The sequence below is a fragment of the Maniola hyperantus genome, chromosome 22 (genome assembly GCF_902806685.2).
Source record: "Maniola hyperantus chromosome 22, iAphHyp1.2, whole genome shotgun sequence".
NCBI lineage: Eukaryota > Metazoa > Arthropoda > Insecta > Lepidoptera > Nymphalidae > Maniola > Maniola hyperantus.
Window position 1 is genome coordinate 8,419,042 of NC_048557.2, and position 27,697 is coordinate 8,446,738.

At 39.1% G+C, this 27,697-nt stretch overlaps 2 protein-coding genes across 4 annotated transcripts in view; both read left to right on the plus strand.

Annotated features, from left to right (window-relative positions):
• The first annotated feature begins 4,398 nt into the window (after positions 1 to 4,398).
• The window catches only part of LOC117992885 (uncharacterized), a 45,973-nt gene continuing 22,674 nt past the window's right edge, over positions 4,399 to 27,697 (plus strand). The window contains exon 1 of one of the 3 annotated variants that reach the window (XM_069506313.1): positions 4,399 to 4,538. The gene's annotated coding sequence lies outside the window, so the exon portion shown is untranslated. Of the gene's footprint in view, positions 4,539 to 17,965; positions 18,076 to 20,984; positions 21,005 to 27,697 lie in introns of those variants that run through there. The other 2 variants (XM_069506312.1, XM_069506314.1) reach the window with 2 other exon arrangements.
• Positions 24,588 to 27,451, plus strand: LOC117992876 (zinc finger BED domain-containing protein 5-like). The gene is made up of 3 exons (XM_034980588.2): positions 24,588 to 24,738; positions 24,849 to 25,025; positions 25,129 to 27,451. Exons 2-3 carry the CDS (start codon positions 24,855 to 24,857, stop codon positions 27,031 to 27,033), a joined length of 2,076 nt encoding a protein of 691 aa, XP_034836479.1. The 5' UTR covers positions 24,588 to 24,738; positions 24,849 to 24,854; the 3' UTR covers positions 27,034 to 27,451.

The window sequence follows — 27,697 nt, forward strand, 5'->3', positions numbered from 1 at the left end:
ATTTGTGGTTTAAGTAGGTATAATACAGATCTCTAAAAAAAGATACGTATGTAAATACTGTAGGTAGGTTCGTTATTACACGTCATACCTTGCACGACCACTCTGCCAAGAGTGTTATGATGAAGAAGAAAAAACTCCGGTAAGTACTTCTATTACTTTACTAGCTCTGACACGGTGCGCGTTGTCCCGGTAACCATTTCTATCACCTTAAAAAAGATTCTCTGGTACTTCAGAATAGGTACTTAAGTACTTACCTACGAACGTAAGTATCGTTCCCTAACATTAATCAAAGGAACAATCTAATAGGGACGGGGCGATTTGTTCCCTCGTGTTATCACAAAAAGACGAGAGTTCCCGGAATGCTCTCAGCGTGTTTTATGTTCCCGAATGCAGGGCGTTGACCCCTGGATCACTTCCCAGTTCCCATAAGGCCATAAGGAATACATTTTGATGGAGTGAGTACGAGTCAGTGACCTCTACTAACACAAGTACGCTAGACTTGCGAATGCCGACCTGGTTTTGAAGCAACTTGACTATCGTCATTTTGTGCGCCTGGCGCTGGTAGCAGCACTGAGCGTAATAATATGAAAGTGTTCGGAGCTAAATGCTGGTGATGAGACATCCGTCAATGTAGTGTCAACCATAGACCATTTGACACAAAGTGTAAATTTTAATCCCTGGTACGCTCGGTGGGGCGCTTTGAATCAGCACAAAAATAACTGATTTTGTATGGTATACCTTTCCAGCGTACTTGTATATGTGCATTTCAGTGGTATGCGTGCTTTGTTTTGTGTTGGTTGATTGACAGCTGGCATCCATTGCAGCGGCTGTGGTGAGCGCTTTGACTTTGGTATTAATAAGTGGGAGGTCCTAGAATCGATTCCCGGCGGAGGCAAGTTGGATATTCATTCACAAATGTGAAAGTTTGTATGTTTGTTAGTTTTTCAATTGATAGTTTTATACATTACTAGCGACTCCGTTCGCGTGGATTACACAAATTTCAAACCCCTATTTTACCCCTTTAGGGGTATTTGAATTTTGATTAAACCATGCACTTCAGAATACGATAACTCTTTACAATAGGAGGGAGGGATTAAACAATCCATGACTAAGTTCCTGGCATTAGCTAGAAAATAATAGTTTTCAACCATAAATAACTTGATAACTAACTGTTCACTTCTATATCTCGAAAACTATTTGTGTGGTCTCAAATCACACGTGATTGATGGTCTTGAATCCTGGACTCTGTGAGTGGAAGTCGTTGGGTTTGTTTAGTTTTTGAAAATAAGACAAAAGGGATTAAATGTACTTCAGAATAAGATTACTCCTTTTTAGGGTTCCGTACTCAAAAGGAAAAACGGAACCCTTATAGGATCACTTTATTGTCTGTCTGTCTGTCGGTCTATCACGAAATCTACAGGGTACTTCCCATTGACCTACAATCATAAAATTTGGCAGATAAGTGAGTCTTATAGCAGACATTAGGAAAAAAAATTTGTAAACCGTGAATTTGTGGTTACATCACACAAAAAAAATTAAATTGTGGTCATGAACTAACAATTAGTATTTTCAATATTCGAAGTAAGATAACTAACTATATCAAGTGGGGTACCATATGAAGGGCTTCACCTGTGCATTCTAAAACAGACACTAATGGAAGGGGTATGGGAGGTTTTATTAAACCCATGCCCCTTTGGTTTCTACACTGCTATAAGTACCGGAACGCTAAAATAAGGTAGGGTGGTAACTAGCCACGGCCGAAGAAAATAGAATTTAGAAATTATAAAATTCCCAATCCCTGCCAGGAATGGAACCCGGGACCTCCCACTAATAAGACCACAGCGCTTACCACTGCGTCAGGTTGGTCGTCTATACTTTTTACAATATGAAGGAGGGATTAAAAGTAAACTCATTGTTATGATAAAGATTGGAGTGGTTGACGACATAGCATGTAAGAGGATATCTAGGTTCGATTTTCATAATTTTATTGAGATTATATAAAGCTCTGTCTAACTTTTAACTGCGCTACTGGTGTAAGACTACTGGAACCATTTTGTTAATCATCATCATCATTATCAATCGATAGACGTCCACTGCTGGACATAGGTCTCTTGAAGGGACTTCCACACACCACGGTCTTGCGCCCACCTGGATCCAGCGGTTCCCTGCGACTAGCTTGATATCATCTTTCCACAAGGAGGGTCTTCTAACGCTGCGCTTTCCGGTGCGAGGTCGCTATTCTAACCACAATTTTGTTAGTTTTTTTTAAATATTAACTATGATTAATAAAAATTGGATTTGGTTTAATAAACAAATAATTTAATATCAGACATACCCACAATAAGTACTTAGGTAGAAGAAGAATATGCTATAATTTTTTCGACAGCTCGATTAACAACTTAGATGCAATCTCGTCAGTGGTTAAACTCGTTAAACTGTTATTAGCCATTAATAGCTTGATAATACGTGCTCTAAACATTGTGACCACTCACCGGAACAAGTACAAGGAGTATTAATTACAAAATGGATAGTAAATATGGGGGAAATGCCTGCTATTGTCTATATTGTAGTGATGGATAAAATTGATATGAAAGCTCAGAGTCACTCAGCGGGAGAAAACTCGGACTGAGATAAGATAGACCGAACTTTGACTTTCCTTACACTATAGAGCGCACTTTGACTTTGCTTAGACTTAGACAGAGTTGAAAGGAGACAGAGCTATATCCCTCTCAAAAATCTGTCTCGTTTTAACTCAATCTTAAGTCTGAGCAAAGTCAAAGTGCTATAGATCTCCTTAGACGCAGTTAAAGCGACCAGCGTTAATATCACTGACAAAACGTAAGTCTGTCTGAGGTGGCGCTGATTTATTTGGTTCCTAAACCGTGAAAAATTTTGTTCGCTTGACCATAATAATATCTTGTCATTTATATCGATGAGAGTACGTAATTTAACTTGTGACTGATTTCATGCTGGTATTTGAACTGAATAATATGAATAAAATGCATCGATTGTATTATAGGTACTGATAAGCAATAACAAATATTACTATCAAGGGTCAATGAACTCTTATCACAGAAAGGTCAACTACCCAATAGATTTGTGGACACTTCTTACAATTCATAAGCAAATGGACAAGACCCCATAACAGAGTGTGAGTTCGATTCTCGGTTAGATATGTTTGCGAATGTTCGATAGTTTCTCCTTCTCTACTAGCTCACACGACGCGGACGTGACGTCCCAGCTTCACTCGGGTGGAATAGATAACAGATAAAAGAAGAATAAGTATAATATTTTTATATTTGACTATCTTATGCTGGCCACTATGTCCGAAATTGCTCGCGATTAGTGTAGTCCTCGCGGACGAAGTCGCCGGCATAAGCTAGTGACCTTTCCCCTCCAGCTAAGCGTCTCATGTTCAAGATGGTTTATTATATTTGGTAGCAGTACTTATTTAGGCACAATTCGGCAAACACTGACCGTCACGGTATATGGGCGACGACAATGCCTGTGAGTCCGCCTAAGCTCATTATGACTTTGAATATGCTTTGAACCTTTGAAGAATCCGCGATGTATGACATTTGAAATTGTACGCCTTTGTACGCTTGACAAACTGCATGCAATATGCAACATCTACCGAAAAATCGTGTAAGAAATTGCTGATGGCGCCTAACATAATTTGACTAGTTCATGCTCGCGACTTTGTCCGCGTGGACTACACCAATTTCAAACCCCTATTTCACCCCCTTGGGGGTTGAATTTTCAAAAATCCTTTCTTAGCGGATGCCTACGTCATAATAGCTATCTGCATGCCAAATTTTAGCCCGATACATCCAGCAGTTTGAGCTGTGCGTTGATAGATCTGACTCTGAGAAGAGACCCGTGCTCTGTAGTGAGCCGGCGATGGGTTGATCATGAGGATAATGATGATTATTTATATTATGTATTATTTCTTGTACGATGTTACGGAACTCTTCGTGAGCGAGCCCAACTTGCACATTATCGATTTTTAGGTATCCCTATGCCCAAAGGATAAAAAACGGGACATGGAATCACCATACCTGAAAATTTTCTCAATGTCCGCTTCACCCTTCAGATAAATCTCTTTTGTTTACTACATTCTTAATCCAAAGTAAATATGTAATAAATAAATCGCTTTTATGCCACACACCTACAGTTTAAAATCCAATATCTACGATGTTGAAAAACACAGCCTTGCAATTTAAGTAAATCGCTTTTATCGCAAAACCATAAAGTTTAAAATTCAACATCAAATATAATGATAAAATTGTCACTGAAAATTAAACTGTAATTACATGAATTTAAGAGTGATATTTGAATGTAATTAAAGAAATAAATATCAGAATCAGCTGCTCTGTTCCATACATCTGTCAGTTGAGGCGCGAACGCTGCGCGCGTATGGGCGTATGTCAGATTTTCCCGCCCTTCCGCGTTCGAATTTCGAATTCACGTTCGGAAATTCGTAAAAACTCTTTTAGTGAGACAACTTTCAGCAAGGAGTGCACATAACCTTTTCTTTGGTAAGCTATACAAACTTTTTTACGATTTACCTAGTTTTTTACCAAGACTATTTGGATGGGTTTTGGTTTTCAGAGATTCCGTTATAACTCAAAATTTTTATACTTTTAACTCTATAGATAAAACCTACATAATATGCAAATTCTTAAAATTCTGGACCCAGCAGTTTGAGCTGTACTACATCTTAATTCTTCTCTACATAGTATAAAATAAAGTCGCTTCCCGCTGTCTGTATGTATGTATGAACGCGTAGATCTTTTAAACTACGCAACGGATTTTAATGCGGTTTTCACCAACAGATGGAGTGATTCAAGAGAAAGGTTTATAGCTATAGCTTAATTCTCAAAAAATTAGAGATCCCTAGAGAAATTGAAATAATGTGAATTAGGTCGGAAAAAATCCTCTCATTTGAGAGTTTCCAAAGCAATGACACCTCAATGCCACCACATTAGTATCTACATTGCACCCATGCGAAGCCGGGGCGGGTCGCTAGTAATATATAAAATGAAAAGGTGACTGACTGATCTATCATCACACAGCTCAAACTACAGGACTGATTGGGCTGAAATTTGTCATACAGATAGCTATTATGATGTAGACATCCGCTATGAAAGGATTTTTGACCTCCCTAAGGGAGAAAAATAGGGGTTAGAAATTTATGTAGTCCATCGGACGAAGTCGTGGGAATAAGCTAGTTGGTAAAAAATAATGTCAGTTAGTTTCTCCTTGTATAAATATCGATACAATATTATAATGGTTTTATCTATTGTTTGTTTTGAGTACCTACGTGACTAAATGGTTTGTCGTTAGATAGGTACCTAATTGGTTTTAAATCTACATAGTTGCGTGACTAAGTTAAAAATAAGATATTATTCATAGAGATAAATCGTAAGTACGTTAGTACATAATAATTCATTGCTATTATTAGGTATTTTGCGATATCAATATTTTTTAATAGCGCAGCGTAGGTCGCATTTTTACTAATTTCCGTTTTCACATTTATGCAGTACCCGTAGTACAAGATTTTACGTCTCACCAAACCAAACCAAATTCGAGAGTCGAAATACTTCCGCGTTACTGTAAACTGGATCTTAAATGCCTTGTTTTAAAGCTCGTTTGTCTACACTTCTACAGCCAGCGCTCTAAGGGGAAACATTGCGAAATTAAAATCAGTGGCATTGAATATTTGACTTCAATTCAAGGCTGTTTAGGTCCATTTTACTGAAACGCGGAAGTATTTCGACTCTCGAATTTGGTTTGGTTTGGTGAGACGTAAAATCTTGTACTACGGGTACTGATCTTTTCAGCTGATGTTTAAATGTCTATCTTATTTTTTTTACTACCTACATCATCATCATCATCAAAAGATAGACGTCCACTGCTGGACATAGGTCTCTTGTATGGACTTCCACACGCCACGGTCTTGAGCCGCCTGAATCCAGCGGCTATCTGCGACTCGTCTGATGTCGTCCATGCGGACTCTTCCAACGCCTGCGTCTTCCGGTGCGAGGTCGCCATTCCAGCACCTTGAGAAGTTGAGACCCCACCGTTTATCGGTGTTCCGAATTATACCTATGTGCCCTGCCCCTACTTTCCTTCATGTTACGACATAATTACTTCATCATCATCGCCGGCCCACTACCAAGCACGGGTCTCCTCTCAGAATGAGAAGGGTTTGGCCATAGTCCACCACGCTGACCAAGTGGGATTGGCAGACTTCACACACCTTTGAGAACATCATAAATAGCTCTCAGGTGTGCAGGTTTCCTCACGATGTATTTCCTTCACCGTTAAACCAAGTGATATTTAATTAGGTACGTACTTAAAACGCACATAACTCCGAAAAGTTAGAGGTGCGTGCCCGGGATCGAACTCCCGAATAGGAGGTGGACGTCTTAACCACTAGGCTAACACAGCTTCTTTCTGTCATAATAATTCACTAGCTGATGCCCGCGACTTCGTCCGCGTGGAGTTAGGTTTTTAAAAATCCCGTGGGAACTCATTGATTTTCCGGGATAAAATGTAGCCTATGTCACTCTCCAGGTCTTTATCTATACCCATGCAAAAAATCTCGTCAATCCGTTGCACCGTTGTGACGTGATTGAAGGATAAACCAACAAACCAATAAACAAACAAACAAACACACTTTCGCATTTATGATAAGGGTACTGATTATTATAATAAGGGTACTGATTCAAATATACATTTAGCTATATAATATGTGATTAGATATTTTTAGGCATTACTTATAGGTAATGCGAGCATAGAAACACTTAAACTATAAAAATAGATATATACTTCATGGTGTCAAGAGGTTATGGGATACATGTGATATAATCCCATAACCCATTAGATATGGTATGTAGGATACTGCCGCCTTGGCCCACTCCCTTAATAGGAAGATGGTGGGAAAGGCAGCCCGCTATCCACGGTCAAGGGCATGGACATTGTACGAGTTATTATATTATTTCATACTAGCTTTTACTCGCGACTTCGTTCGCGTGAACTACACAAATGTAAAACCCCCATTTTACCCCTTTAGAGGTTGAATTATCTAAAATCCTTTGTTAGCTGATGTCTACGTCATAATAGCTCTATTTGCAAGCCAAATTTCAGCGCGAGCCGTCCAGTAGTTTGAGCTGTGCGTTGATAGATCAGTTAGTCAGTCACATTTTCCTTTTTAGGGTTCCGTATGTCAAAAGGAAAAAAGAAACCCTCATATAGGATCACTTTGTTGTCTGTCTGTCTGTCGTGTCTGTTAAGAAAACCGATGGGGTACTTAGCGTTGACCTAGAATCATGAAATTTCGCGGGTAGGTAGGTCTTATAGGCATAGCTGACATTCGGGGAAAAATCTGAAAACCGTTAATTTGTGGTTACATCACACAAAAAAAATTAAATTGTGGTCATGAACTAATGTAAGATAACTATATCAAGTGGGAAGTCATAAGAAAGGTCTTCATCTGTACATTCTAAAACAGATTTTTATTTATTTTTATGCATCATAGTTTTTGAATTATCGTGCAAAATGTCGAAAAATACGATTAAGTACGGACAGTTTCTTGACAGACAGACAGACAAACAAAGTGAACCAATAAGGGTTCCGTTTTTCCTTTTGAGGTACGGAACCCTAAAAATGCGGAACTCAGAACTTTGTAGCATGAAGAGTTATTTTGGATCAAAGAGTTAAGACAGGAAACTAGTTGTTTTCGTCGGGTCTTTTCACCCGAATCTTTTCTATCATAGGTTTATTATAATGCGAGTAACCGGAAATGTGACATCTGGCAAGTCAGGGTGAGGTCAACAGCCTTGTTCAGCTTAGAGCTTTACTGAGATGCGCTTGCGCAACCATACGCGATGCGTTTTCTTAGAATCGTAATTAAATTTTGTTTTTGAATGAGGTTCAACATATGTATTTAATAGTGATACGTGATCATAAATTTGAATTAAGTAGTAAATTAATTAAAAAATCAGTCAAGTGCGAGTCGGACTCGCATACAAAGGGTTCCCTACCATCATACAAAGAACCTGTTGGCACCCTTCCGGTACGGATCCCTGAAACAGACATTATGTACAATACCGGCAGTAAATATTGCACATCGAACTTTAGAGAGAGATTTCTGCTTCGTAGAGCGTCGTCTCTGTCACTCTTACCTGTGTGACGTTTCGTCGGTCTCAACGACAGAGACACCGCTCTACGAAACCATTAGGTATCTCTTTCTAAAGTTCGATGTGCAATATTTCCTGCCTGGTACTGTAGATTAAGCTGTGATAGCCTAGTGGTTAGGACGTCCGCCGTCTTTTCGGAGGTCGGGGGTTCGATCCCGGGCACGCACCTCTAACTTTTCGGAGTTATGTGTGTTTTAATTAATTAAATATCACTTGCTTTAACGGTGAAGGGAAACATCGTGAGGAAACCTGCATGCCTGAGAGTTCTCCATAATGTTCTCAAAGGTGTGTGAAGTCTAACAATCCGCACATGGCCACTATGGTAGACTATGGCCAAACCCTTCTCACTCTGAGAGGATATCCGTGCTTTGTAGTCAGCCGGTGATGGGTTGATCATGATGATGATGATGACTGTAGATTAACCGGGGACATTCTCAGTTTTAAATTTCACACATCACAAAATGAGACAGATTTACACAAAAACAATACGTCACGGTGCCGCGACGACGCGGGCTACGGTATATGGTAATTCTAAAACAATAAGCGTCAACAATGAATCTCATAAAAATCGGTTCAGTGATTCCTTTGTTTACGAACGCACGTTAACTCTCTGTAGTGTATCATTTAACCGGCTTCCTGCGACTCAGGTACCCACTAGCTAGCACGAGTTTTTATTTTTTATTCCTATCTGCATCTGCATGCCAAATTTTAGCCAGATCCGTCCAGTAGTTTGAGCTCTGCGTTGATAGATCAGTCAGTCAGTCAGTCAGTCAGTCACCTTTTCCTTTTATATATTTAAATTACAACTTAGCTGCGATCTCACTTGGTGATTGGTTATATTGAGTTGTTTGCAGCTTTTCTTAGCTACTTTCCAAACCATTGGTAGACATCTCGATTCGCCATACGTTGGTCTGCATGAAATAAACATTTAAGCACCTAGCTAGTTTAAAATTTATTGAATAAGTTTTAATCGTTAAAAAAATTCTTTAAATAGGAAAATTCTTTACCTACTACTGAATTTTATTATACAAAGTTTTGACTAGGGGTACTGACAGTAAATTCGTGAAGAAAAACGTCATCGAGTTTTGTTTTCGAAAACTATGAGTACAGGTCATACTAGGGACAGATGGGTTGTGGGTATAGTAAATCTAAATTGTCTAAACAGGTAAACATTCTCAATGGGCATGAAAAAATGCAAATTGACACTCGTAAAATGTGGTCAGAAGGAATGGGCGGTGTTGCGGCATCGCTTTCCGTGTATAGTCCCTACAAAATGACTCATTACGCGCTATTTTAACTCTATGGATCAACTGTCATGTCAAAAGTACGAACCACCTTTAGAATAAGGACTAAAATCGTACAATTTTGACATGGACACAAAAAGTTAAAATGGCGCGTGTGGAGTTAAATTTTACGCGTTATACTTATGACGTGCTTTAATGGTGGTCTCTCCGGCACTCGCTCCATACAAACGTAGTTTGTTTTGGTTTGTTGATTCAAATGAATGGTGCAAACTCGATGGAATTTTTTAGACGCGTTCGAAAAACAAATATGTATGTATACGCGATAGGTCAAGATGGCAATAGGCGTCTGAGGCATTATTATTACAAATAAGAATTTTATAGGATATCCATAAAACCAATATCATCATCATCATGATCAACCCATCGCCGGGTCACTACAGAGCACGGGTCTCCTCTCAGAGTGAGAAGGGTTTGGCCATAGTCTAGCACGCTGGCCATGTGCGGATTGGTAGACTTCACACACCTTTGAGAACATTATGGAGAACTCTCAGGCATGCAGGTTTCTTCACGATGTTTTCCTTCACCGTTAAACGCACATAACTCCGAAAAGTTAGAGGTGCGTGCCCTGGATCGAACCCCCGATCTCCGAATAGAAGGCGGACGTCCTAACCACTAGGCTATCACAGCAAAATCCATATAATGTCATAATAATGCGTTTAATCCAAGATTAGTTTTAATCGTCTATTATTATTATGAAGCCCGATCTGTCGTCTTGATTTGGTATTCGATTGCATCATTGAAATTTCAATGGCCCATTCTTCGTAAAATTCTTAGTGCGTGTTACCATGTTTACTATGAAAATTTTGGGACAAGAAATTATTAAATATGTAAGTAATTAGATAGGTACCAACTAATAGTTTCAAAGTGTTTATTTGTTCAATCAAATCGATGGAGTCGAAGATTGAAGACTATTATAAAATAATGTCATAAATTATAACACCTATTAATGTAAGTAATAAGTATATGAGTACCCATATTATAAATGCGAAAGTGAAGCCAACAAATAAACATGTTCGTTGGTTTGTCTTTCAATCACGTCGCAACGGATTGACATGATTTTTTGTATGGGTATAGCTAAAGACTTATTAGAATCTGATTAAAATTACCAGCCAAAGTTAATTAAATTTTCATGGCATCTATTCGATTTGGAAGGTTCGAGTGTTTTCTCAACTTATCGAATAAATAAAAAGGTAACAGAACACACAGCATTACAGAGAAGATAAATGATAGAATAAAATCCTAAAAAGAAAAATAATATTATAATAATTATGTACTTTGTAAGAATTCCCATAAAGTTCGTCGAAATGCCAATACATGTATAACCTATTTCAGAATACATTATAGGTACCATAATGATTATGGCTATGGCATCGTATAAGCAATTGAATTCAAATAGTTTTGTGTTTAGCTCTCTATGAAAAAGTGTAGGATTAGGTACAATGAGCCTTTAACTTTTTATTGGCCATTCAATATAAGTAGTAAGCTTATTATGTGCATTTATCAAAATTTAAATATAATAATAAATATAATAAAACGATTATTTTAAATTATTTTCTTACACACATACATGGGCAGTATATTTTGATCTCGAACCATTTGTGTGCTTATTGTCATAAGTATATACCATTTACAGCCTCAATAGCTCAACCGGTAAAGGAGTGGTCTGAAAACCGAAAGGTCGAACGGTTCAAACCTCGCCCGTTGCACTATTGTCGTACCTACTCCTAGCACAAGCCTGGCGCTTAGTTGGAGAGGAAAGGGGAATATTAGTCATTTAACATGGCTAATATTCATTCAAAAAAAAAAAAAAAAAAGTTGCAAGATCAAAAACTGGCTATCCTAGCTCGATTTTTAGATCTGTGTTAAGGATAACCAGCCCTCTCCTTCGGTTATTTAAAAAGAAGTTACATAAACGCACAAGCACAAATCAGTTATTTCAGAGAGTTGTTGTTATTTAACATTTTATTACTGCCCCAAAGTAAGTTTTTGGCAACGTTACATATTTTTTATTTCTTTTTCAAAGTCAAAGTCAAATGATTTATTCAAAATAGGTAATAAATTGCTCTTTTCGATTGTCAGTTGTTGGATTTGTAAGATAATATGGTGGTGATTTTTGTTTAAAAGTACAGAAATCGAAAGTGTCCAACGAATAAAATGGACAAAAACTCAACAATGGAATGCGTGAACCCATTTTGAAAACGAGGCATGCGATTAGTGCACCATTTACGCGTTTTATCATAATGGATACAGGTTTTTTTGATATGGAACTAAGTGGTTCGGGTGTCTAATGTCTTGTTGTGCGAGATTTGGCTTAGAGCAAGACAAATGTGTGATTTTATTTGTGTTCGATGACCGATTTATAGGTTTAATTTAACTACAGTATTATAGTAATCAATTATGCTCTTTGTGATAGGTTCTTTAGAACTGGGGACTCTTTAATTTTCCAGGATAAGAAAGTAGCCTATGTCGCTTTCCAGGTCTTTAACTATACCCATGCAAAAAATTACGTCGATCCGTTAGCTCCGTTGCGACGTGATTGAAGCACAAACTAATAAACCAACAAACGAATCGCATTTATAATGGGTAAGTAGAAATGGGTAGTGATGGTAGGAGAGCTTAAGTCTCAACAGGAAATTCTGAAAGAGAAAAACCTGCATGCCAAAGTGGTAAAACGTCAAGATCCCGTTAAGGAGTTGTAGGGAAGGTTGTAGGATCAAACAACGAATAGTAAATAACAAATATTATAACATCGAAATCGGCCTGCTTTCGAAGTTTGATCGTTTGGATGTTGTTCAGAATAATTGAAAAAACCGGTCAAGTGCAAATCGTACTCGCACATGAATGGTTCCGCACCATCGTACAAGAAATAACACCTTTTAATTTTTTTATATGATGTAACCACAAATTCACGGTTTGTTTTCAGATTTTACCTTTTACTTGTGCTATAAAACAATGCTTGTAATGTCTAAGTATAGCTTTTGATTCCCTTGAGTGGTCTTGACTTACACGACAGACAGACAGTCACACAGACACGCAACCAAGTGACCCTATAAGGGTTCTTTTTTCTCTGGAGATTCGGAACCCTATGAAACACGGCTTTGTTTCATCCTCTACAACCAGTCAACAGGATCGTGATGTTTTATCGAACATCCTGTACATTACACAGTTTTTTTTTAAATTAATAAATTATTAATCTGACCTGCCTACTGATTCGCTAACTCAGTGTCTAACGATGAATGATAGCCACCGAGCTCATTTGACATTGATTAGTTCTACATTGCTGCTTCACTGAGTGATATTAAATTATTTTTTCGTAGAAAACCTTCAATGGATTAAATATAAAAGTCAAATTAACTCGGTGGCTATTATTCAGTGTTAGATACTGAGTTAGCGAATCAGTAGTTTGGTAGCAAGTGATGATGCAGCCTAAGATGGAGCGCACTTGCCTAGAAGATGCCTTGACTTGAAGGTACCCATATTGTAATTTATTACCCATTTATATTACACAAGTAGGTAATACGTGCAAGTAGGAAGGTGAGCATTGCAATAATAGGCAAGGTCGCTGCAATGTGCATCTAACCTTGGTGATAAGCAGCGGTTACATTGAATCGATACTGAGCGATTATTACTGATTTGCCTTTGAACAATGACCGATGTCAGCTTGAACAGACTTGTCTTGAAAAGACTTTTTTTGGCTTGGCCTGAATAGTTTTTGTACTCAACGAAACGCGGAAAAATCTGGGAAACCATCGCATTATTTTATTTATTTTATTTTATTTTTATTTTATTTAACAGGAAAACTTACAGCTAATATGAAGAAATGAATAGGTAAAAACAGAAGAAGATTAAAGCTAATGACAAGTTTTCACAGATAGAATAAACATAAGAATAACAAAAAAAATACTCGACTGGGGGAGAGAAAATATTATGTGACTTTTACGCTCGCGACTTCGTCCGCGTGGACTACACAAATTTCAAACGCCTATTCCACCCCATTAAGGGTTGAATTTTCAAAAATCCATTCGTAGCGGATGCCTACGTCAAAATAACTATATGCATGCCAAATTTCAGCCCGATCCGTCCAGTAGTTTGAACTGTGCGTTGATAGATCAGTCAGTTAGTCAGTCACATTGTCCTTTTATACTTTTGTAGACTAGCTTATGCTCGCGACTTCGTCCGCGTGGATTACACAAACTTGACACCTCTATTTCACCCTCTTAGGGGTTTAATTTTCAAAAATCCTTTCTTAGCGGATACTTACGTCATAAAAGCTAGCTGCATGCAAAATTTCAGCCCGAACCGTCCAGTAATTTGAGCTGTGCGTTGACAGATCAGTCAGTCACTCACTCACTCACTCAGTCAGTCAGTCAGTCAGTCACCTTTTCCTTTTACATATTTAGATTATGGCCTTTTCGTTTTCGCTTTCATCTGCTTTTCCCGTGACGTGACGTGCCGTGTTATGAGTCACGACACGTGACGCGGAGTGATAAGTTATTACCGTGACGCGATATTAGCGTCACTCTCACTTGTATTGCTACTGATTTATCTCTGAATAGCTTATCCGTGGCTTCGCTCGGGTGGAATTTAGAAAATCAAGGTGGAGGTTGAATTTCAAAAAATTCTGATACACGTATTTCTTAATTTTTGTGACCGAAAACCCGAATACCAATTTTCATGCACATAACTTGAAAAATGACGGACTCTCATACAAACTTTCATCTCCTATTTAACCCCCTTGGTAGTAGATTTTTCAAAAAATCCAGCGACTCCCTGTGACTCGTCTGATTTCGTCCGTCCACTATGTGGGGGGTCTTCCAACGCTACGCTTTCAGGTTTACGCGAGATTGCCATTCCAGCTCATTGGGACCGTTGCCTATCGGTTTTCCGAACTATGTAGTATGTACCCTACCCATTGCCACTTCAGCTTCGCAACCCGTTGCGCTATGTTCTCCTACGGATTTTTTTTATTTTTTTTAATAGATGTAGCGAGCAAACGAGCAGGCGGGTCGGGTCACCTGATGTTAAGTGATTACCGCCGCCCATGAACATTTGCAGCACCAGAGGAGCCGCCGATGCGTTGCCGGCCTTTTAGGAATTTGTTGGTCCGCCCCTTCAATAACCCCATGTTATAATCTTGTGGGAACACCGCCGTTGAGAGTTGGTTCCACAGTTTGCACGTGCGTGGAAAGAAGGATCTGGCGCAGCGGACGGTTGAAGTGCACCAGACACCCAGATGGTGAGGGTGAAATTCCTTACGGTGGCGTGCGGTGCGGTTGTAGAAAAAAGAGGGTGGAATGAGGTCAAAATCAGGATCTTCTCATTTCTGATTTGACCACATACAGTATAAACGATTAATTACAAATTACTATCTGTCAGTTTTCAGGAGCTTCCTTATCTGCATTCATTCAAATCGGCCTTTGACCCTTACGGCCTCCGTTATCATTTACATTGAATTAAGTTCATTTTGCATTGACTTGCCCATAAATTATTACAACACGCACTAAATCATAATAATCTAAATATATAAAAGGAAAATGTGATTGACTGATTGACTGACTGATCTTTCAACGCACAGCTCAAACTACTGGATGGATCGGGCTGAAATTTGGCATGCAGATAGCTATTATGACGTATGCATCCGCTAAGAAAGGATTTTTGAAAATTCAACTCCTAAGGGGGTGAAATAGGGGTTTGAAATTTGTGTAGTCGACGCGGACGAAGTTGCGAGCATACGCTTGTCTAAATATATAAAAGGAAAAGATGACTGACTGACCTGACTGATCTATCAACGCATAGCTCAAACTACTGGACGGATCGAGCTGAAATTTGGCATGCAGATAGCTATTGTGACGTAGGCATCCGCTAAGAAAGGATTTTTGAAAATTCTACCCCTAAGGGGTGTGTGAACCGGCTATGGGTTGATCATGATGATGATGATAACGAGGAAGTCCCCAGGAAGTGGAATGTAAATAAAGGAGGTAACACAATAAGTTATCAACGGACAGACACAGATGCGATATTGTGTTGTGTTGTGTTGTGACGACTATGATAAACGGTCATTTACATTGATGACGTAAGTGCACTGCACTTCTTGCACTTATTGTCATTTGAGGATATCATTACATATTTACTATATTTCCTTTTAAATCTTTAATCATTGTTATCGAAGAATAATTATTTCCTACATCCATGTGTTATCGTTAAAAGAGCCGTGATAGCCTAGTGGTTAAAACGTCAACCTATACTCAGTAGTGAGCCAGCGATGGGATGATCGTGATAATGATGTATTATTCTTGAAAAGTCGTTAAATTAAATCATTCACTCGTCCGCTTGAACATAGATCTTTAAAATTCCACGGGGACTCTTTGTTTTTCCGGGTAAAAGGTAACTTATCTTAGGCATAACATAACCCACCGACCACCGTGGCCAAATGAGATTGGTAGACTTCACACATCTTTGAAAACATTGTGGAAAACTCTAAGGCGTTTACTCACGTTTTTCCTTCACTAAGTAACTGTTTAAAAAGCTCATAAGTAGCTCGGAAAAGGTAGTGGTGCATGCCCCAAGCATCCGACCTCCCGAATAGGAGGCCAACGTCTCAACCACTAATCGATCCCATGGGAGAGTAACAATGTTACCTTGAACTAACCTTTACCAACCTCCATAGTTAAGCCTCCATCCCTTATAAAAGCCTGTGTATGATCTGTGGTAACTACGTACAGTACGACAAGGCTCTCTTGGCCCTTGAATGACATTGACAGGGGGGTGTTTTGGAGAACAAAGGGGACACTTGACGGCAACGTTAGTTCCGATTTTCGCCACGCACCAAGATAGCCTTGTCGCCTTTGTCGCACTGTACTTTCATAGCGCATGTGTTAGAAGTTTGTACGCATGCGCAATTCCATGTTAAGGTTCATTTTGTAAAGCTGATCGCACAGTAAAGTTAAGGTGCTAGAGCCGCAAGTAACACATTTTTCAATACTGAGAAATTCACTCATGAATAATAATAGAATTTCATGATGAGCTAAAGAAATACGGGTTCCGTGAGCATTTATTCAGCTTGTGCGGTCAAATAGGCTAGTTGACACTTTTTTTAAGTAGGTCTTAAATGGTTAATATTTGTCCTATTAGATCAAAAAAAATAACACTATATTTTTTTGCGCCCTAAAAACCGTAAAACTTTAATTTAAAAATATATTTTTCTTAGACAGGTGAAAACAGTCGGCCATGTTTGGCCGATAGATTATCTGTGCTCTGACGTCATGCATTTGTAAACAACAGCATAACCTCCCAACGTTTAATAAACATGACTTCTATACTAGTTTACATGAAAAATATAGTAATTATCGTTATTGTATCATCCGAGAATGTAAAAACGCATCGATAAAGACCACAGGAAAGTTGTGGATTAGAGTGCTCAGTGAAATAAATATACTTAACACGCGAATACTTGCTTAAAGGGATCCTATATCACTAACGACTGCAAACCAAATTTATTTTTGCAAAGATCACTTTGTTGTAAGTCTTACTTAATAATTTATTCAATTTATAAAGTGAAAACGATATTTTTTTACGTTTACTATGAGTTTTTAGAAATATATAAAAACTAGCTTATGCTCGTGACTTCGCCCGCGTGGACTTCATAAATTTCAAACCCCCATTTAACCCACTCAGGGGTGGAATTTCAAAAAATCCTGTCCTAGTGGACACCTTCTCTTTACCTACAAAGAACACACCCACCAAATTTCATGTATCTAGGACCAGCTGTTTAGATGTTTAGGCTGTGCGTTGATATATAAGTTACTCAGGACTTGAAATTTTATATATATGGATACTACGTTAGTCCCCGCGTGACATAGGGATGACATTTCTTTGTTTACATATTTAAAGACGTCACATCATGGCTGACAGCGTTTTCTGCGTTTCAAATAAAAATAAAAACTGTATTTTTTTAAATTGGATTTATATATCCATCCTGCGTTTTTAATAATTGTTATTGATATATTTCGTTGTCTTAATCAAAATACTATAATAAATAATCATTTATTGGACGAAATTAGATATGAGTCAAGTAGCCTATTGAGCAGCTGACGGCATTTGATTTTTCAGTACCTACTTGAATTCTTACAGCTTTTGCTTTTCCCCTCTAGAGTAGGTAAATTCGATGCTATGACTTTAAATTATGACTTAGCTGTCAGTACATTCCCTCTTCCTCGCTCACATGTTAAGTGATATCGTTCCTTTCACTCACATACTAGTTAAATTTTTAGAAGGTACTAAAAACTTGTTTGGCGATGCGGCTCTTGCCGTTTCAAATAATGTGCGAACTTAAATTATTACTTTTGACATTTTCCTCGCCTATGCTTTATTGATCAAAATCTCCCCTCTTTTTCGCACATCTGTCAATCAATATATTGATTTGTCACCCCTCTCGCTTCCACGCTGTTACTTTAGTCATGACAGTCGCGTTTTCACGCTGATTCAGCGCGTTTGTTTGTTTACAAGAGTTTGTGATAAAATATTTTATTGTTTATCAAATTGTTGTTTATTGTTGGATATTCCGATTGGTGAGTTTATGTTCATGTTTTTACAGTTTAAAATAATAGAGAGAGAGAGTCAGCGAGGGCCAGACCAGACGCAGACCTTCGTTATTTCGTTATAGCATGATCCAAACTTCATAGTCGCTGATCGTTCTTCCCTGTGTTGGGGAAGATACGCAGAGAAACTTTCGGCTTTTATAAAATAACGAAGGCCTGACTCTCGCTGGCTCTTAGTCCATAATAGTAATAGGCAATAATAACAGCACAAAGTAAGGATGGTCTTTCTACTATGGGAACATGTTGATATTTTAAAGCTTCTAGGTCTCTTACTTACATTTCTAATCCCAAGCCACGATTTACGTTTTCAAACCTGACTCTACGTCCATGACTTGACTGCGACGACGGTCTGGCCGACAGACTGCAACTGTCTAACCAGCTGACTGCAACTGTATAACCAGCTGACTGCGACTGTCTGACCAGCTGACTGCGACTGTCTAACCGGCTGACTGCGGCTATCTGACCGACTGACTACGCTTGTCTGACGGACGAGTGGGACTGTTTGTCGGACTGACTGCAGCTGTCAGACCGTCTGACTGCGACTGTCTGACCAGCTGACTTTGCAGTCAGCTGGTCAGACAGTCTGACTGGTCTGACTGATTCCACTTGTCGCATGGACGACTGCGACTTTTTGACGGACTGACTGTGACTTTCTAACCGGCTGACTGCGACTGTCTGACGGACAGACTCCACTTATCGGACGAACGAGTGCGACTATTTGACGGACAAATTACGACTGTTGGATCATCTGACTGCGAGTTACGACTGACTGACGAAAAGACTGCTACTCTCTGATCTGTTTCCAATTGATGACTCATTGTCAATTGATGACACGGGTGACAAAAATATAAGTAACTAGCTGATGCTCGCGACTTCGTCCGTGTGGAATTAGGTTTCTTAAAAACCCCGTGGAAACTCTTTGATTTTCCAGGATAAAAAGTAGCCTATGTCACTCTCCGGGTCTTTATCTGTTTACCCATGCAAAAAATCACGTTGCACCGTTGCGACGTGATTGAAAGACAAACCAACAAACAAACACACTTTCGCATTTATAATAAGGGTACCTACTGATAGGAGTTGTAAGTTAAAAGATCCGTACTTATCTCAATTATCCACGTAAATGTGGTGACCGGATGCGGTTTATTTTAAACGCTTCAAACAAGTACTAAGTAGTTAGTAACTACTTAGTTAAAATAAACACTAAGTACGGCGATACCGTGCGTTCTTCCTTAAGGAACGGGTCTTAACTGTTAACGTTGCATGTTAATCCTGTTTTTCCTGGAATAACTGTGTTATCTTCAAGACGCAGTAAATTACGAAGTAAAGGTATGATTCCGAACCACGATGCACGCAGCAGCGCTGCCGCAACAGTGCTGTCACCAGCTGTCACAGTCCTGTCGCGGCACTACTGGTCCCCATACAAACTCTATGAGCGTATAAGACATTACATTCCGAGCTAGGCAGCAATGTCGCGGCAGCAATGTAGCGGAACATTGCTGCCTATAGCTTGGAATGTAATGTCATATAAGCTTATAGAGATTGTATGGGGACCAGTAGTGCCGCGACAGGACAGAGGACTGTGACAGCTGGTGACAGCACTGTTGCGGCAGCGCTGCTGCGTGCAGCGTGGTTCGGAATCATACCTTAATAGAACGTTGAATGCTTTTTTCAGGAAAGTAATGATTAGTAGTGGTAGCTGATATGTTACGTAAATCGAACCGTGTAGTCTACTACAGTGTAGAGTGACGATTATATAGAGTCTACACTCTCCTCTGCACGTCTTCCTCATTTGCTCCTGTTAACCGCCAGCTTATCCCACTCCTTGTGCCTTATATTAAATGTCGGTATCTATGTATCTAGAAAGTGGCGGACGCACTGGATGAGGAAGGCAGGATGGGGTGTGGTGGCCCTCACTAAGGAAGGTCTATGTTCAACAGTGGACGTCCATCGGCTGATATGATGATGATGATGTCTCTTGGCACCACAGAGAATTCAACCTTAAGAGTACGCATAAACAAGGTTTTTTATGAAAACAAAATTGTAAACTGTTGGCGGGGGACAGGGGAGAATGCTTTGTTGTGATTGGTGGACTCAAAAGTCACGGAATCAAGACAATGTGTGGAATTAGGGTACCGAAGGGGTGTGAGCCGACTTTTATGCTAAGCAACTGCCTCAGTGTGGCGATCGCGGGTGTCCGGCTATTAGATGTCTATAGGTGGTTGTCTGTGCTTGCCACAATATTAAATCGTAGCTGTGGTCTACCCACCTCCCTCTTTACGTGCTTCATCATCAGGACCTGTCTAGGTACATCGCCAGAGTGAACTAGGAACTAATCGTACCATGTTGACAGTGCGTCTAACGACAGGTGTGTGGGCCTGTAGACGCGTGCGCGATGTTTATTGAACCGAACACCTGCTGCTTATTTATAGTGACTTAGTACCTAAATCGCAAGTGCCTACCCAGATTCTGATTTACTTTGGTGTTTGTAAACTTGGGAGGACGTGGGGGCTTCTGATTTTCTCCTTCCAAAAGCCCTAAAGCACTCATTCAATAGCGAGAACTTTTGCTTTACCAATCGGGAAAACTGTGAAATTTCTGCAGAAACTGGGAAGGGATTTTTTTTCTCTTTTAAAAATCAGAAGGAACGTTAGAATTTTTTTCTCAGAGTGCCCTAGTGGTGGAGGCGTTCTTTTTCTATTAAGTACTAATACTTAAGTACTTATTAGAAAAAATACGCTCAATTCAATTTCTTCTATACTTTTTCGCACATCATTACATCGCCGGCTCGCTACTGAGAACGGGTCTCCTATCAAAATGAGAAGGATTTGACCATAGTCCACCACGCTGGCCGAGTGCGGATTGGTAGACTTCACACACTCTTCACTTCTCGAACTCTCAGGTATGCACTATGCAGGTTTTCCTTCACAGTTAAACAAGTGATATTTAATTTCTTAAAACTTGAAAGTTAGAGGTGGTGCGTGCCCGGGGTCGAACCCCTGAACACAAAGGCGGTTATAGGAGGCGGATGTCTTAACCAATAGGCTATCACGGCTTCAGTGGCAACTCATATCATATCATTATTTATATTGCATATCATCAGGTGAGATATCGGTCAAACCTTACTGACATGAATAAAAAAATGAGTTTGTAGGACAATCTGATGAACTTCTTACAACAGTTAAGTACTAGACAATTACAATAATTAAAACCCTTTCAACCTGTCCCAGCAGTGTCCTTGACGTCATGGTATCCACACAACGGGTGATAACAATCATGTACCGGCAAATATGCTTACTTTTACTTGTTTAACTTCTCACGTCCAAAGTGCGTCGGCCAGTTTTGCGTTGCATTATCAACCCCCCAATCTTGGACATTTCTTTTGCAACCGACTGGAAAGTATTTTGATTTTGAATCGCAAAATATTCAATGAGTAGGTACCTACAGTATGCGACAGGTCAAGATGGCAATTGGGATATTATACCGGGATACCCCGCACGTCACCCGCGCCCGCCTTCACCGGGTTAGGGCGGGGAGTTGTACGGGTGCGCGGGGCGTTCCCTCCCCGGTTGCCATCTCGACCTGTCACGTACTATACCTATATTTACCTACTTATTATATTTGAAATCTTGTAACTCATCTTTTTAAAAGGCGTTTTTGAATCAAGGAACCCGTAGAGTAGACTTAATCGCGAAAAAAATCATAGCACAGAAACGCTTTGCGTCAACATTCGTTAAACGCTTGGCTAGGGGTTTGGATTACCTACTCTTCCGAGATCAGTGTTTCCTACCAATTATAATGTGGGTATCTTTAAAACAAGAGTGAATAATCACCCTCTAGGCCAACGCGTCCCATCTTAGGCCACATCATCACTTCCCATCAGGTGTGATCGTGGCCAAGCGCGGAATTAAAAAAACAGCAAAACGCCCGTTTGAAAATCTTTCCATAATTTATTTTTCCTCTTTGACTCTTTGTGCGCTACCTGCATAAGGTAGGTACTGTGTGAAAGTTTCATGCAAGTTTCAGCAACAACTGTATAAAGCTTAAAGTTTCAACTCAATACTTCCAAAACTTTGAACGGAATCTCTGCCCAGAAAAGCTCCCAAAACAGTCGAATGTCAATGACACGTTATCAGCGCTGAGGTCACCGACTGATTACAGTTTTTAGGATAAAAAGCATCCATCTAGGGAGAGCAAACATTGTGCGCCTCGCGGCTTCGCTCGCCAAACATCCGGGCGTCATAGCAACAATGGATAAGAGGCATCATGCCATATATGCTGCTCTTTTTTCTTGCCTTGTCAAATAAAGGCGGCTTTAATTTGTTTTCGTTTTATCTTATTTTACAGTATAGTAGTAGAGATATTGTTGCCATAGGCTAACATGTTATTGAATCAAAACATCAACATCCAATTTTCTTATGGGACGTTTAAAATATCTTTAAAAGTCCACGTGAAATCTTTATGAACATACCGACACGAGAGACATAACGCAACGGAAGTGTAAGATCTACATTCTACAGGGATCCTTGAAAACCACCCCTCGGAATCCTTACCCCCTGGTCCCGAAATAGAAACAGGATGTTACTAACAGACTCCCATTACAAAGGAGACCCCCATATTTATATTCCACACTTTTCTGAAAGTTACGATAAAAATAGAAAATTCTATTTTACTCATATTTGAACATATTGACTTATTACTTATTATGTCTATTTATTTGAGCAAAAATCTATGGCTCTTGGCAGAAAAAGACTTGCTTTTTGGAATGGATATGAAGTGTCGGTTTTCTATAAACGTTCCAGTAGTAGGTAGGTATGCATAAAAATTTTGATGAAAATTTGGTGGAAGCTTGCATTTAGATGCTGGAAAATCAAAAAGTTCTTACAAAAATTTAATGCATGTGGATGAAGTCGCAGATAACATTTTTTTGGGAGGTACAGAGATAACTTGCATCGCGGAAAAGAATAATATACAACTTTTAATCCCGGAAAATCAGTGTTCCTACGGGATTTCTAAAAACCAGGGCTAAGTCTTGGAATAAAGAAACTCACATAGTACATTCTTTGGGCAGTTGTGTTAAAAATAGTTTTTTACAACCAGAATGGAACTTTCACCCTTGATTTGTCGCGTGTCCATACATACGTACAATACACCAAAACAAAACCGCCCTGCGCGTACGCAGTTACGCACTGTACGCGACACACGTAATGAAATCCAAACAGAGGGGTGCGTCGGTGTTGAACAGATGTGCATTCGGTAAGACAATATCGATCTTTGAACTCTGTATTGATTTTGGCATACATTTGGTTTTTGGTTGCTAGGGGAAAAGATTTTGGGGGTTGCTGCACCCTAAACTATTGAAAGTCTAATAATAATACTGTAGTAGAGTGAGGGTGGTAACACTGGTAGTAGGGTAGGTAGCATACATGCATGCATCTATAAATAAAATCTCCGCCTTAAAATTATTATAATACTAGCTAATCCGCCCCGGTTTCTATCGGGTTCAATTTCTGAAAATCCTTTTTTAAAAATTAAAATGGCGAGCAAACGAGAAGGCGGGTCACCTGATGTTAAATGATTACCGCCGCCCATGAACATTTGCAGTACCAGAGTGAGAGGAACCACCAATGGATTAACAATGGAAACTTATAATAGCAGTTCTTTTTACCCATACATACCTATATTATTCTAAATGTCTATCTGTCTGTCTATCTGTTTAAAAGATTTTGTCGTTTGATTCAGAGATAGCTTACATACTGTCACAGGACATAGACTACTTTTGTCCCGGAAAATTTTAGAGTTTCCACGGAATTATAAAATAACCTAAATCCACGTGGACGAATTCGAATCGAATTCGAAAACAATGCATTATTGTTTTTATAAGCATAACGTAATCAAACGTAATTATGTCACTGACAAAAGTTTAAACATAATTTTAAATTGTAGTCGCACAAAACGTGTATAGGTACGTGCCATCTCTTCAAATATTTATTATTCATGGTTAATTAAATAATTTAAATAATTATGCATTGTGTACATATCTAAATGTACTATACTTGTTTCCTTGTATTACGATTTGAGTATGATGCATTTTATCTACAAATTTTTGATATACATATCTACTAGATCAGCGGTTCCCAAAAGGTGTTCCGCGGAACCCTGAGGTTCCGTGAAAGACCCTCAGGGGTTCCGCGAAAATTCAAGATTTCCATATTGTAAATCGTTTCACTTGTGATAATATTAAATTGACGTAATTTATTATTCATTTTCAATCAACTTGTTTTAAAATATTGCATTCCAAAATTCCATTTAGGCGCCATGTAGGTAGGTAGGTACGCTGTGCGTGTCACGTGTCGCGTCGCCCGGTCGCGCCGCTCGTCGTCCTCCCACCGCCCGCGCCGCTCGTCGTCCTCCCACCGCCCGCGCCGTTCGTCGCTCTCCCGCCGCCCGCGGCATACCGCGGCAGCTTGCGACCATTCAGTTGAGTCAATACTACTACAATACTACTACAATATTACTAGGACTGCACGTGATCAAGTTTTTGATACCAAATTTTAAAACTCGAAAATAAGCTAAGAATAAATTCCGTACCTAGATAGTGATTGTTTATAGTTTTACGAGCACTGTTTTAAGCAGGTATGTTTTTATTATTTTTACGTATTATAATGATAAATCAAATGCTACTTATAATAGTTCCACAAAAACAGGTCGTTTTTGCCTAAAATATTGCTGTGTTTTACTTACAGTTCACGATGGATAAATGGCTAAAACCTGGGATTGCTAAGGGGAAACGTGGTGCTAGCTTTGTGGACAGTAATGTTAATACTTATCAATCTAATCAAGCTTTTGACCAAGTCTCATCTTCACCAGAAGGAGAGACAATTGAAAAAAAAACGGAAATTACCAGTGGTGCTAGTTGTTCAGTAAGAACTTAATTCTATTTTTTATAATTTATTTCAATTTGTTAAAGTTACACGTATGTGTCCGCGCTTATACGAACTGTTTTTTATTGCATTTTTTTTTCAGGGTATTGGTACGGAAGACACTTTTGTTGAACAAAATCAGCAAAACACAGTGATACCATCTACTACCGACCATACTGAACGTCAAGCGGGAATATCTTCAAAAAAGAGAAAATATGATGAGTCCTATCTGTCCTATGGATTTATACCGATAGGGAATGCTGAAAATCCTGATGGAAAATGTGTTGTTTGCAGCAAGATTTTGTTGAATAGCTCCCTGGCACCTGCAAAGCTTAAGCGTCACCTTGATACTAATCATCCTCACCTCAAAAATAAAAACATTAGTTTTTTTGAAAGACAAAGAGATGTACATCAAGCAGGTGTGACCGCTTTACAAAAATATGCAAAAACTGATAATGAAAACGCCACGAAAGCCTCATTCATGCTAAGTTATAAGATTGCACGAGCTGGAAAACCTCACACAATAGCCGAGGATTTTTTGAAACCATGCATGACTGAAGTTGTTGCCTGCTTGCTTGGAGAGGATTCAGCTAAGAAAGTGGCAACGGTACAGTGTTCGAACAACATCGTATCTGACCGTATTCATAAGATTTCAGACCACATTGAAGATGAATTGATTGATAGATTGAAAGAGAGCAATGCATTTGCAATGCAACTGGACGAAAGTACGGATGTTGCCGGACTAGCAATACTGCTAGTTTTTGTCAGATATCCATACAGAGAATCTATCGAAGAAGATTTGTTTCTCTGTGCTCCTTTGGAGGCCAATACAACTGGAGAAGAAATTTTTAAAGTTATTGATGAATACATGAAAAAAAACAAAATTGATTGGAATAAATGTATTGATGTATGCAGCGATGGAGCTGCAGCCATGATTGGTAAAGTAAAAGGAACAGTGTCAAGAATTAAAACTGTTGCGCAAAATTGTACTAGCAGTCATTGTATTTTACATCGTCATGCTCTTGCCGTGAAAAGAGTGCCATCTGATTTAAAACAAGTCCTTGATCAAGCCGTACAAATCGTCAATTTTGTGAAAACACGTCCACTGCAGTCAAGGCTATTCAAAAAAACGTGTGAAGACATGAAAAGTCAGCATCAATCACTCCTTCTACACACGGAAGTGAGGTGGCTTTCCAGAGGAAGGGTTTTAAACAGATTATATGAATTGCGCGATGAACTGAAAGTTTTCTTACAGACCCTTCCTTCGCCTGCAAGTGCTAGCTATCTTGAACTGTTACGAGACGAGCGATGGTTGATGAGATTGGCTTATTTGGCTGACATATTTGATAAACTGAACACAGTGAGCAGCTCTTTGCAGGGAAGAATGATAACCATATTTACAGTGAGTGACAAAGTATCTTCATTGAAAGAGAAAATCGCCTTGTGGATTGAATGTCTTGGACAAAAAAGGTATGAGTGTTTTCCACTACTTGAGCAATTTCTCAAAAAATATAATCATCTTCAAATCGCTACAGACGTAGAGATAAGTATACGTGAACATTTGACAAACCTAAAAACATCTTTGGAGGAATATTTTCCAGAAGAAAAGCTTCGGTTACGGGAAATCGAATGGGTCCGAAATCCATTTAGGATTAGTACCAAACCTTTAACACTGACTGTATTGGAATATGAAAATTTAATTGATATTAAAAATTCATCCACACTCCAACAACTTTTCGAATCTGAAGCTATCATGAACCCGAGTCAATTTTGGATTGGCCTGAAAAACGAATACCCGGGCATTGCTGAAAAAGCTATCATAGCATTACTCCCATTTGTGACAACTTACAGATGCGAGGCTGGGTTTTCAGCGTACGCCTACACGAAAAATAAGTTTAGGAGTAGGTTGAATGCTGCACCAGACCTCCGCATCCAATTGTCGGACATAAAACCTGACTTCGATGTAATTTTAAGGAAAACTATGAAGAGATTTCATTCATCACATTAAAATTTTTGTAATTACCTTTTCTTCTAACTAAGTAAATATTTTTATCTTAAAAAGTCTTTCTCTTAACATCAAACATTGCGGACACCAATCCAAAAAGCCTCAGATGGTGTGATTTCACGAAAAAAAATGTTGCTGTTAAGGCGGAAATATACTTACGTGGCGTGGCATGTCGTGGCGCGCCAGGATCATACGTTTTCATACATTTGACAGGACGTGACACGACAAGGCATTCAAGTATGTCTTTAACCATATTAAATGTATGAAACCGATATGCTTCTGGCGCGCTACCACACGCCACGAGATGTAAGTGTATTTCCGTCTTTAGTTTACTTCTTACTAAAAGCTAGGGTTCCGCCGAAAAATGGTGAAACAAAAAGGGTTCCGAAGCCAAAAGAATTCGGGAACCGCTGTACTAGATGACCCAGGTGGTATTTCTAAAATCCTTTCTTAATGGAGAAAACCTATGATATGCGAAATCTTAAGACCCAATGGTTTGAGCTGAACGTTGATATGTAATTCAGTCAGTTTCTCCTTTTAAATAAATAGTTTAATACTCTTATAGATTAAATCTGCAAATCTCCGATACACATATCTACATGATCGGGCGCATTCGTATAAGGGCATTTATATAAAGAAAATGCAATGCGTACGGTGCGGTTTGTTT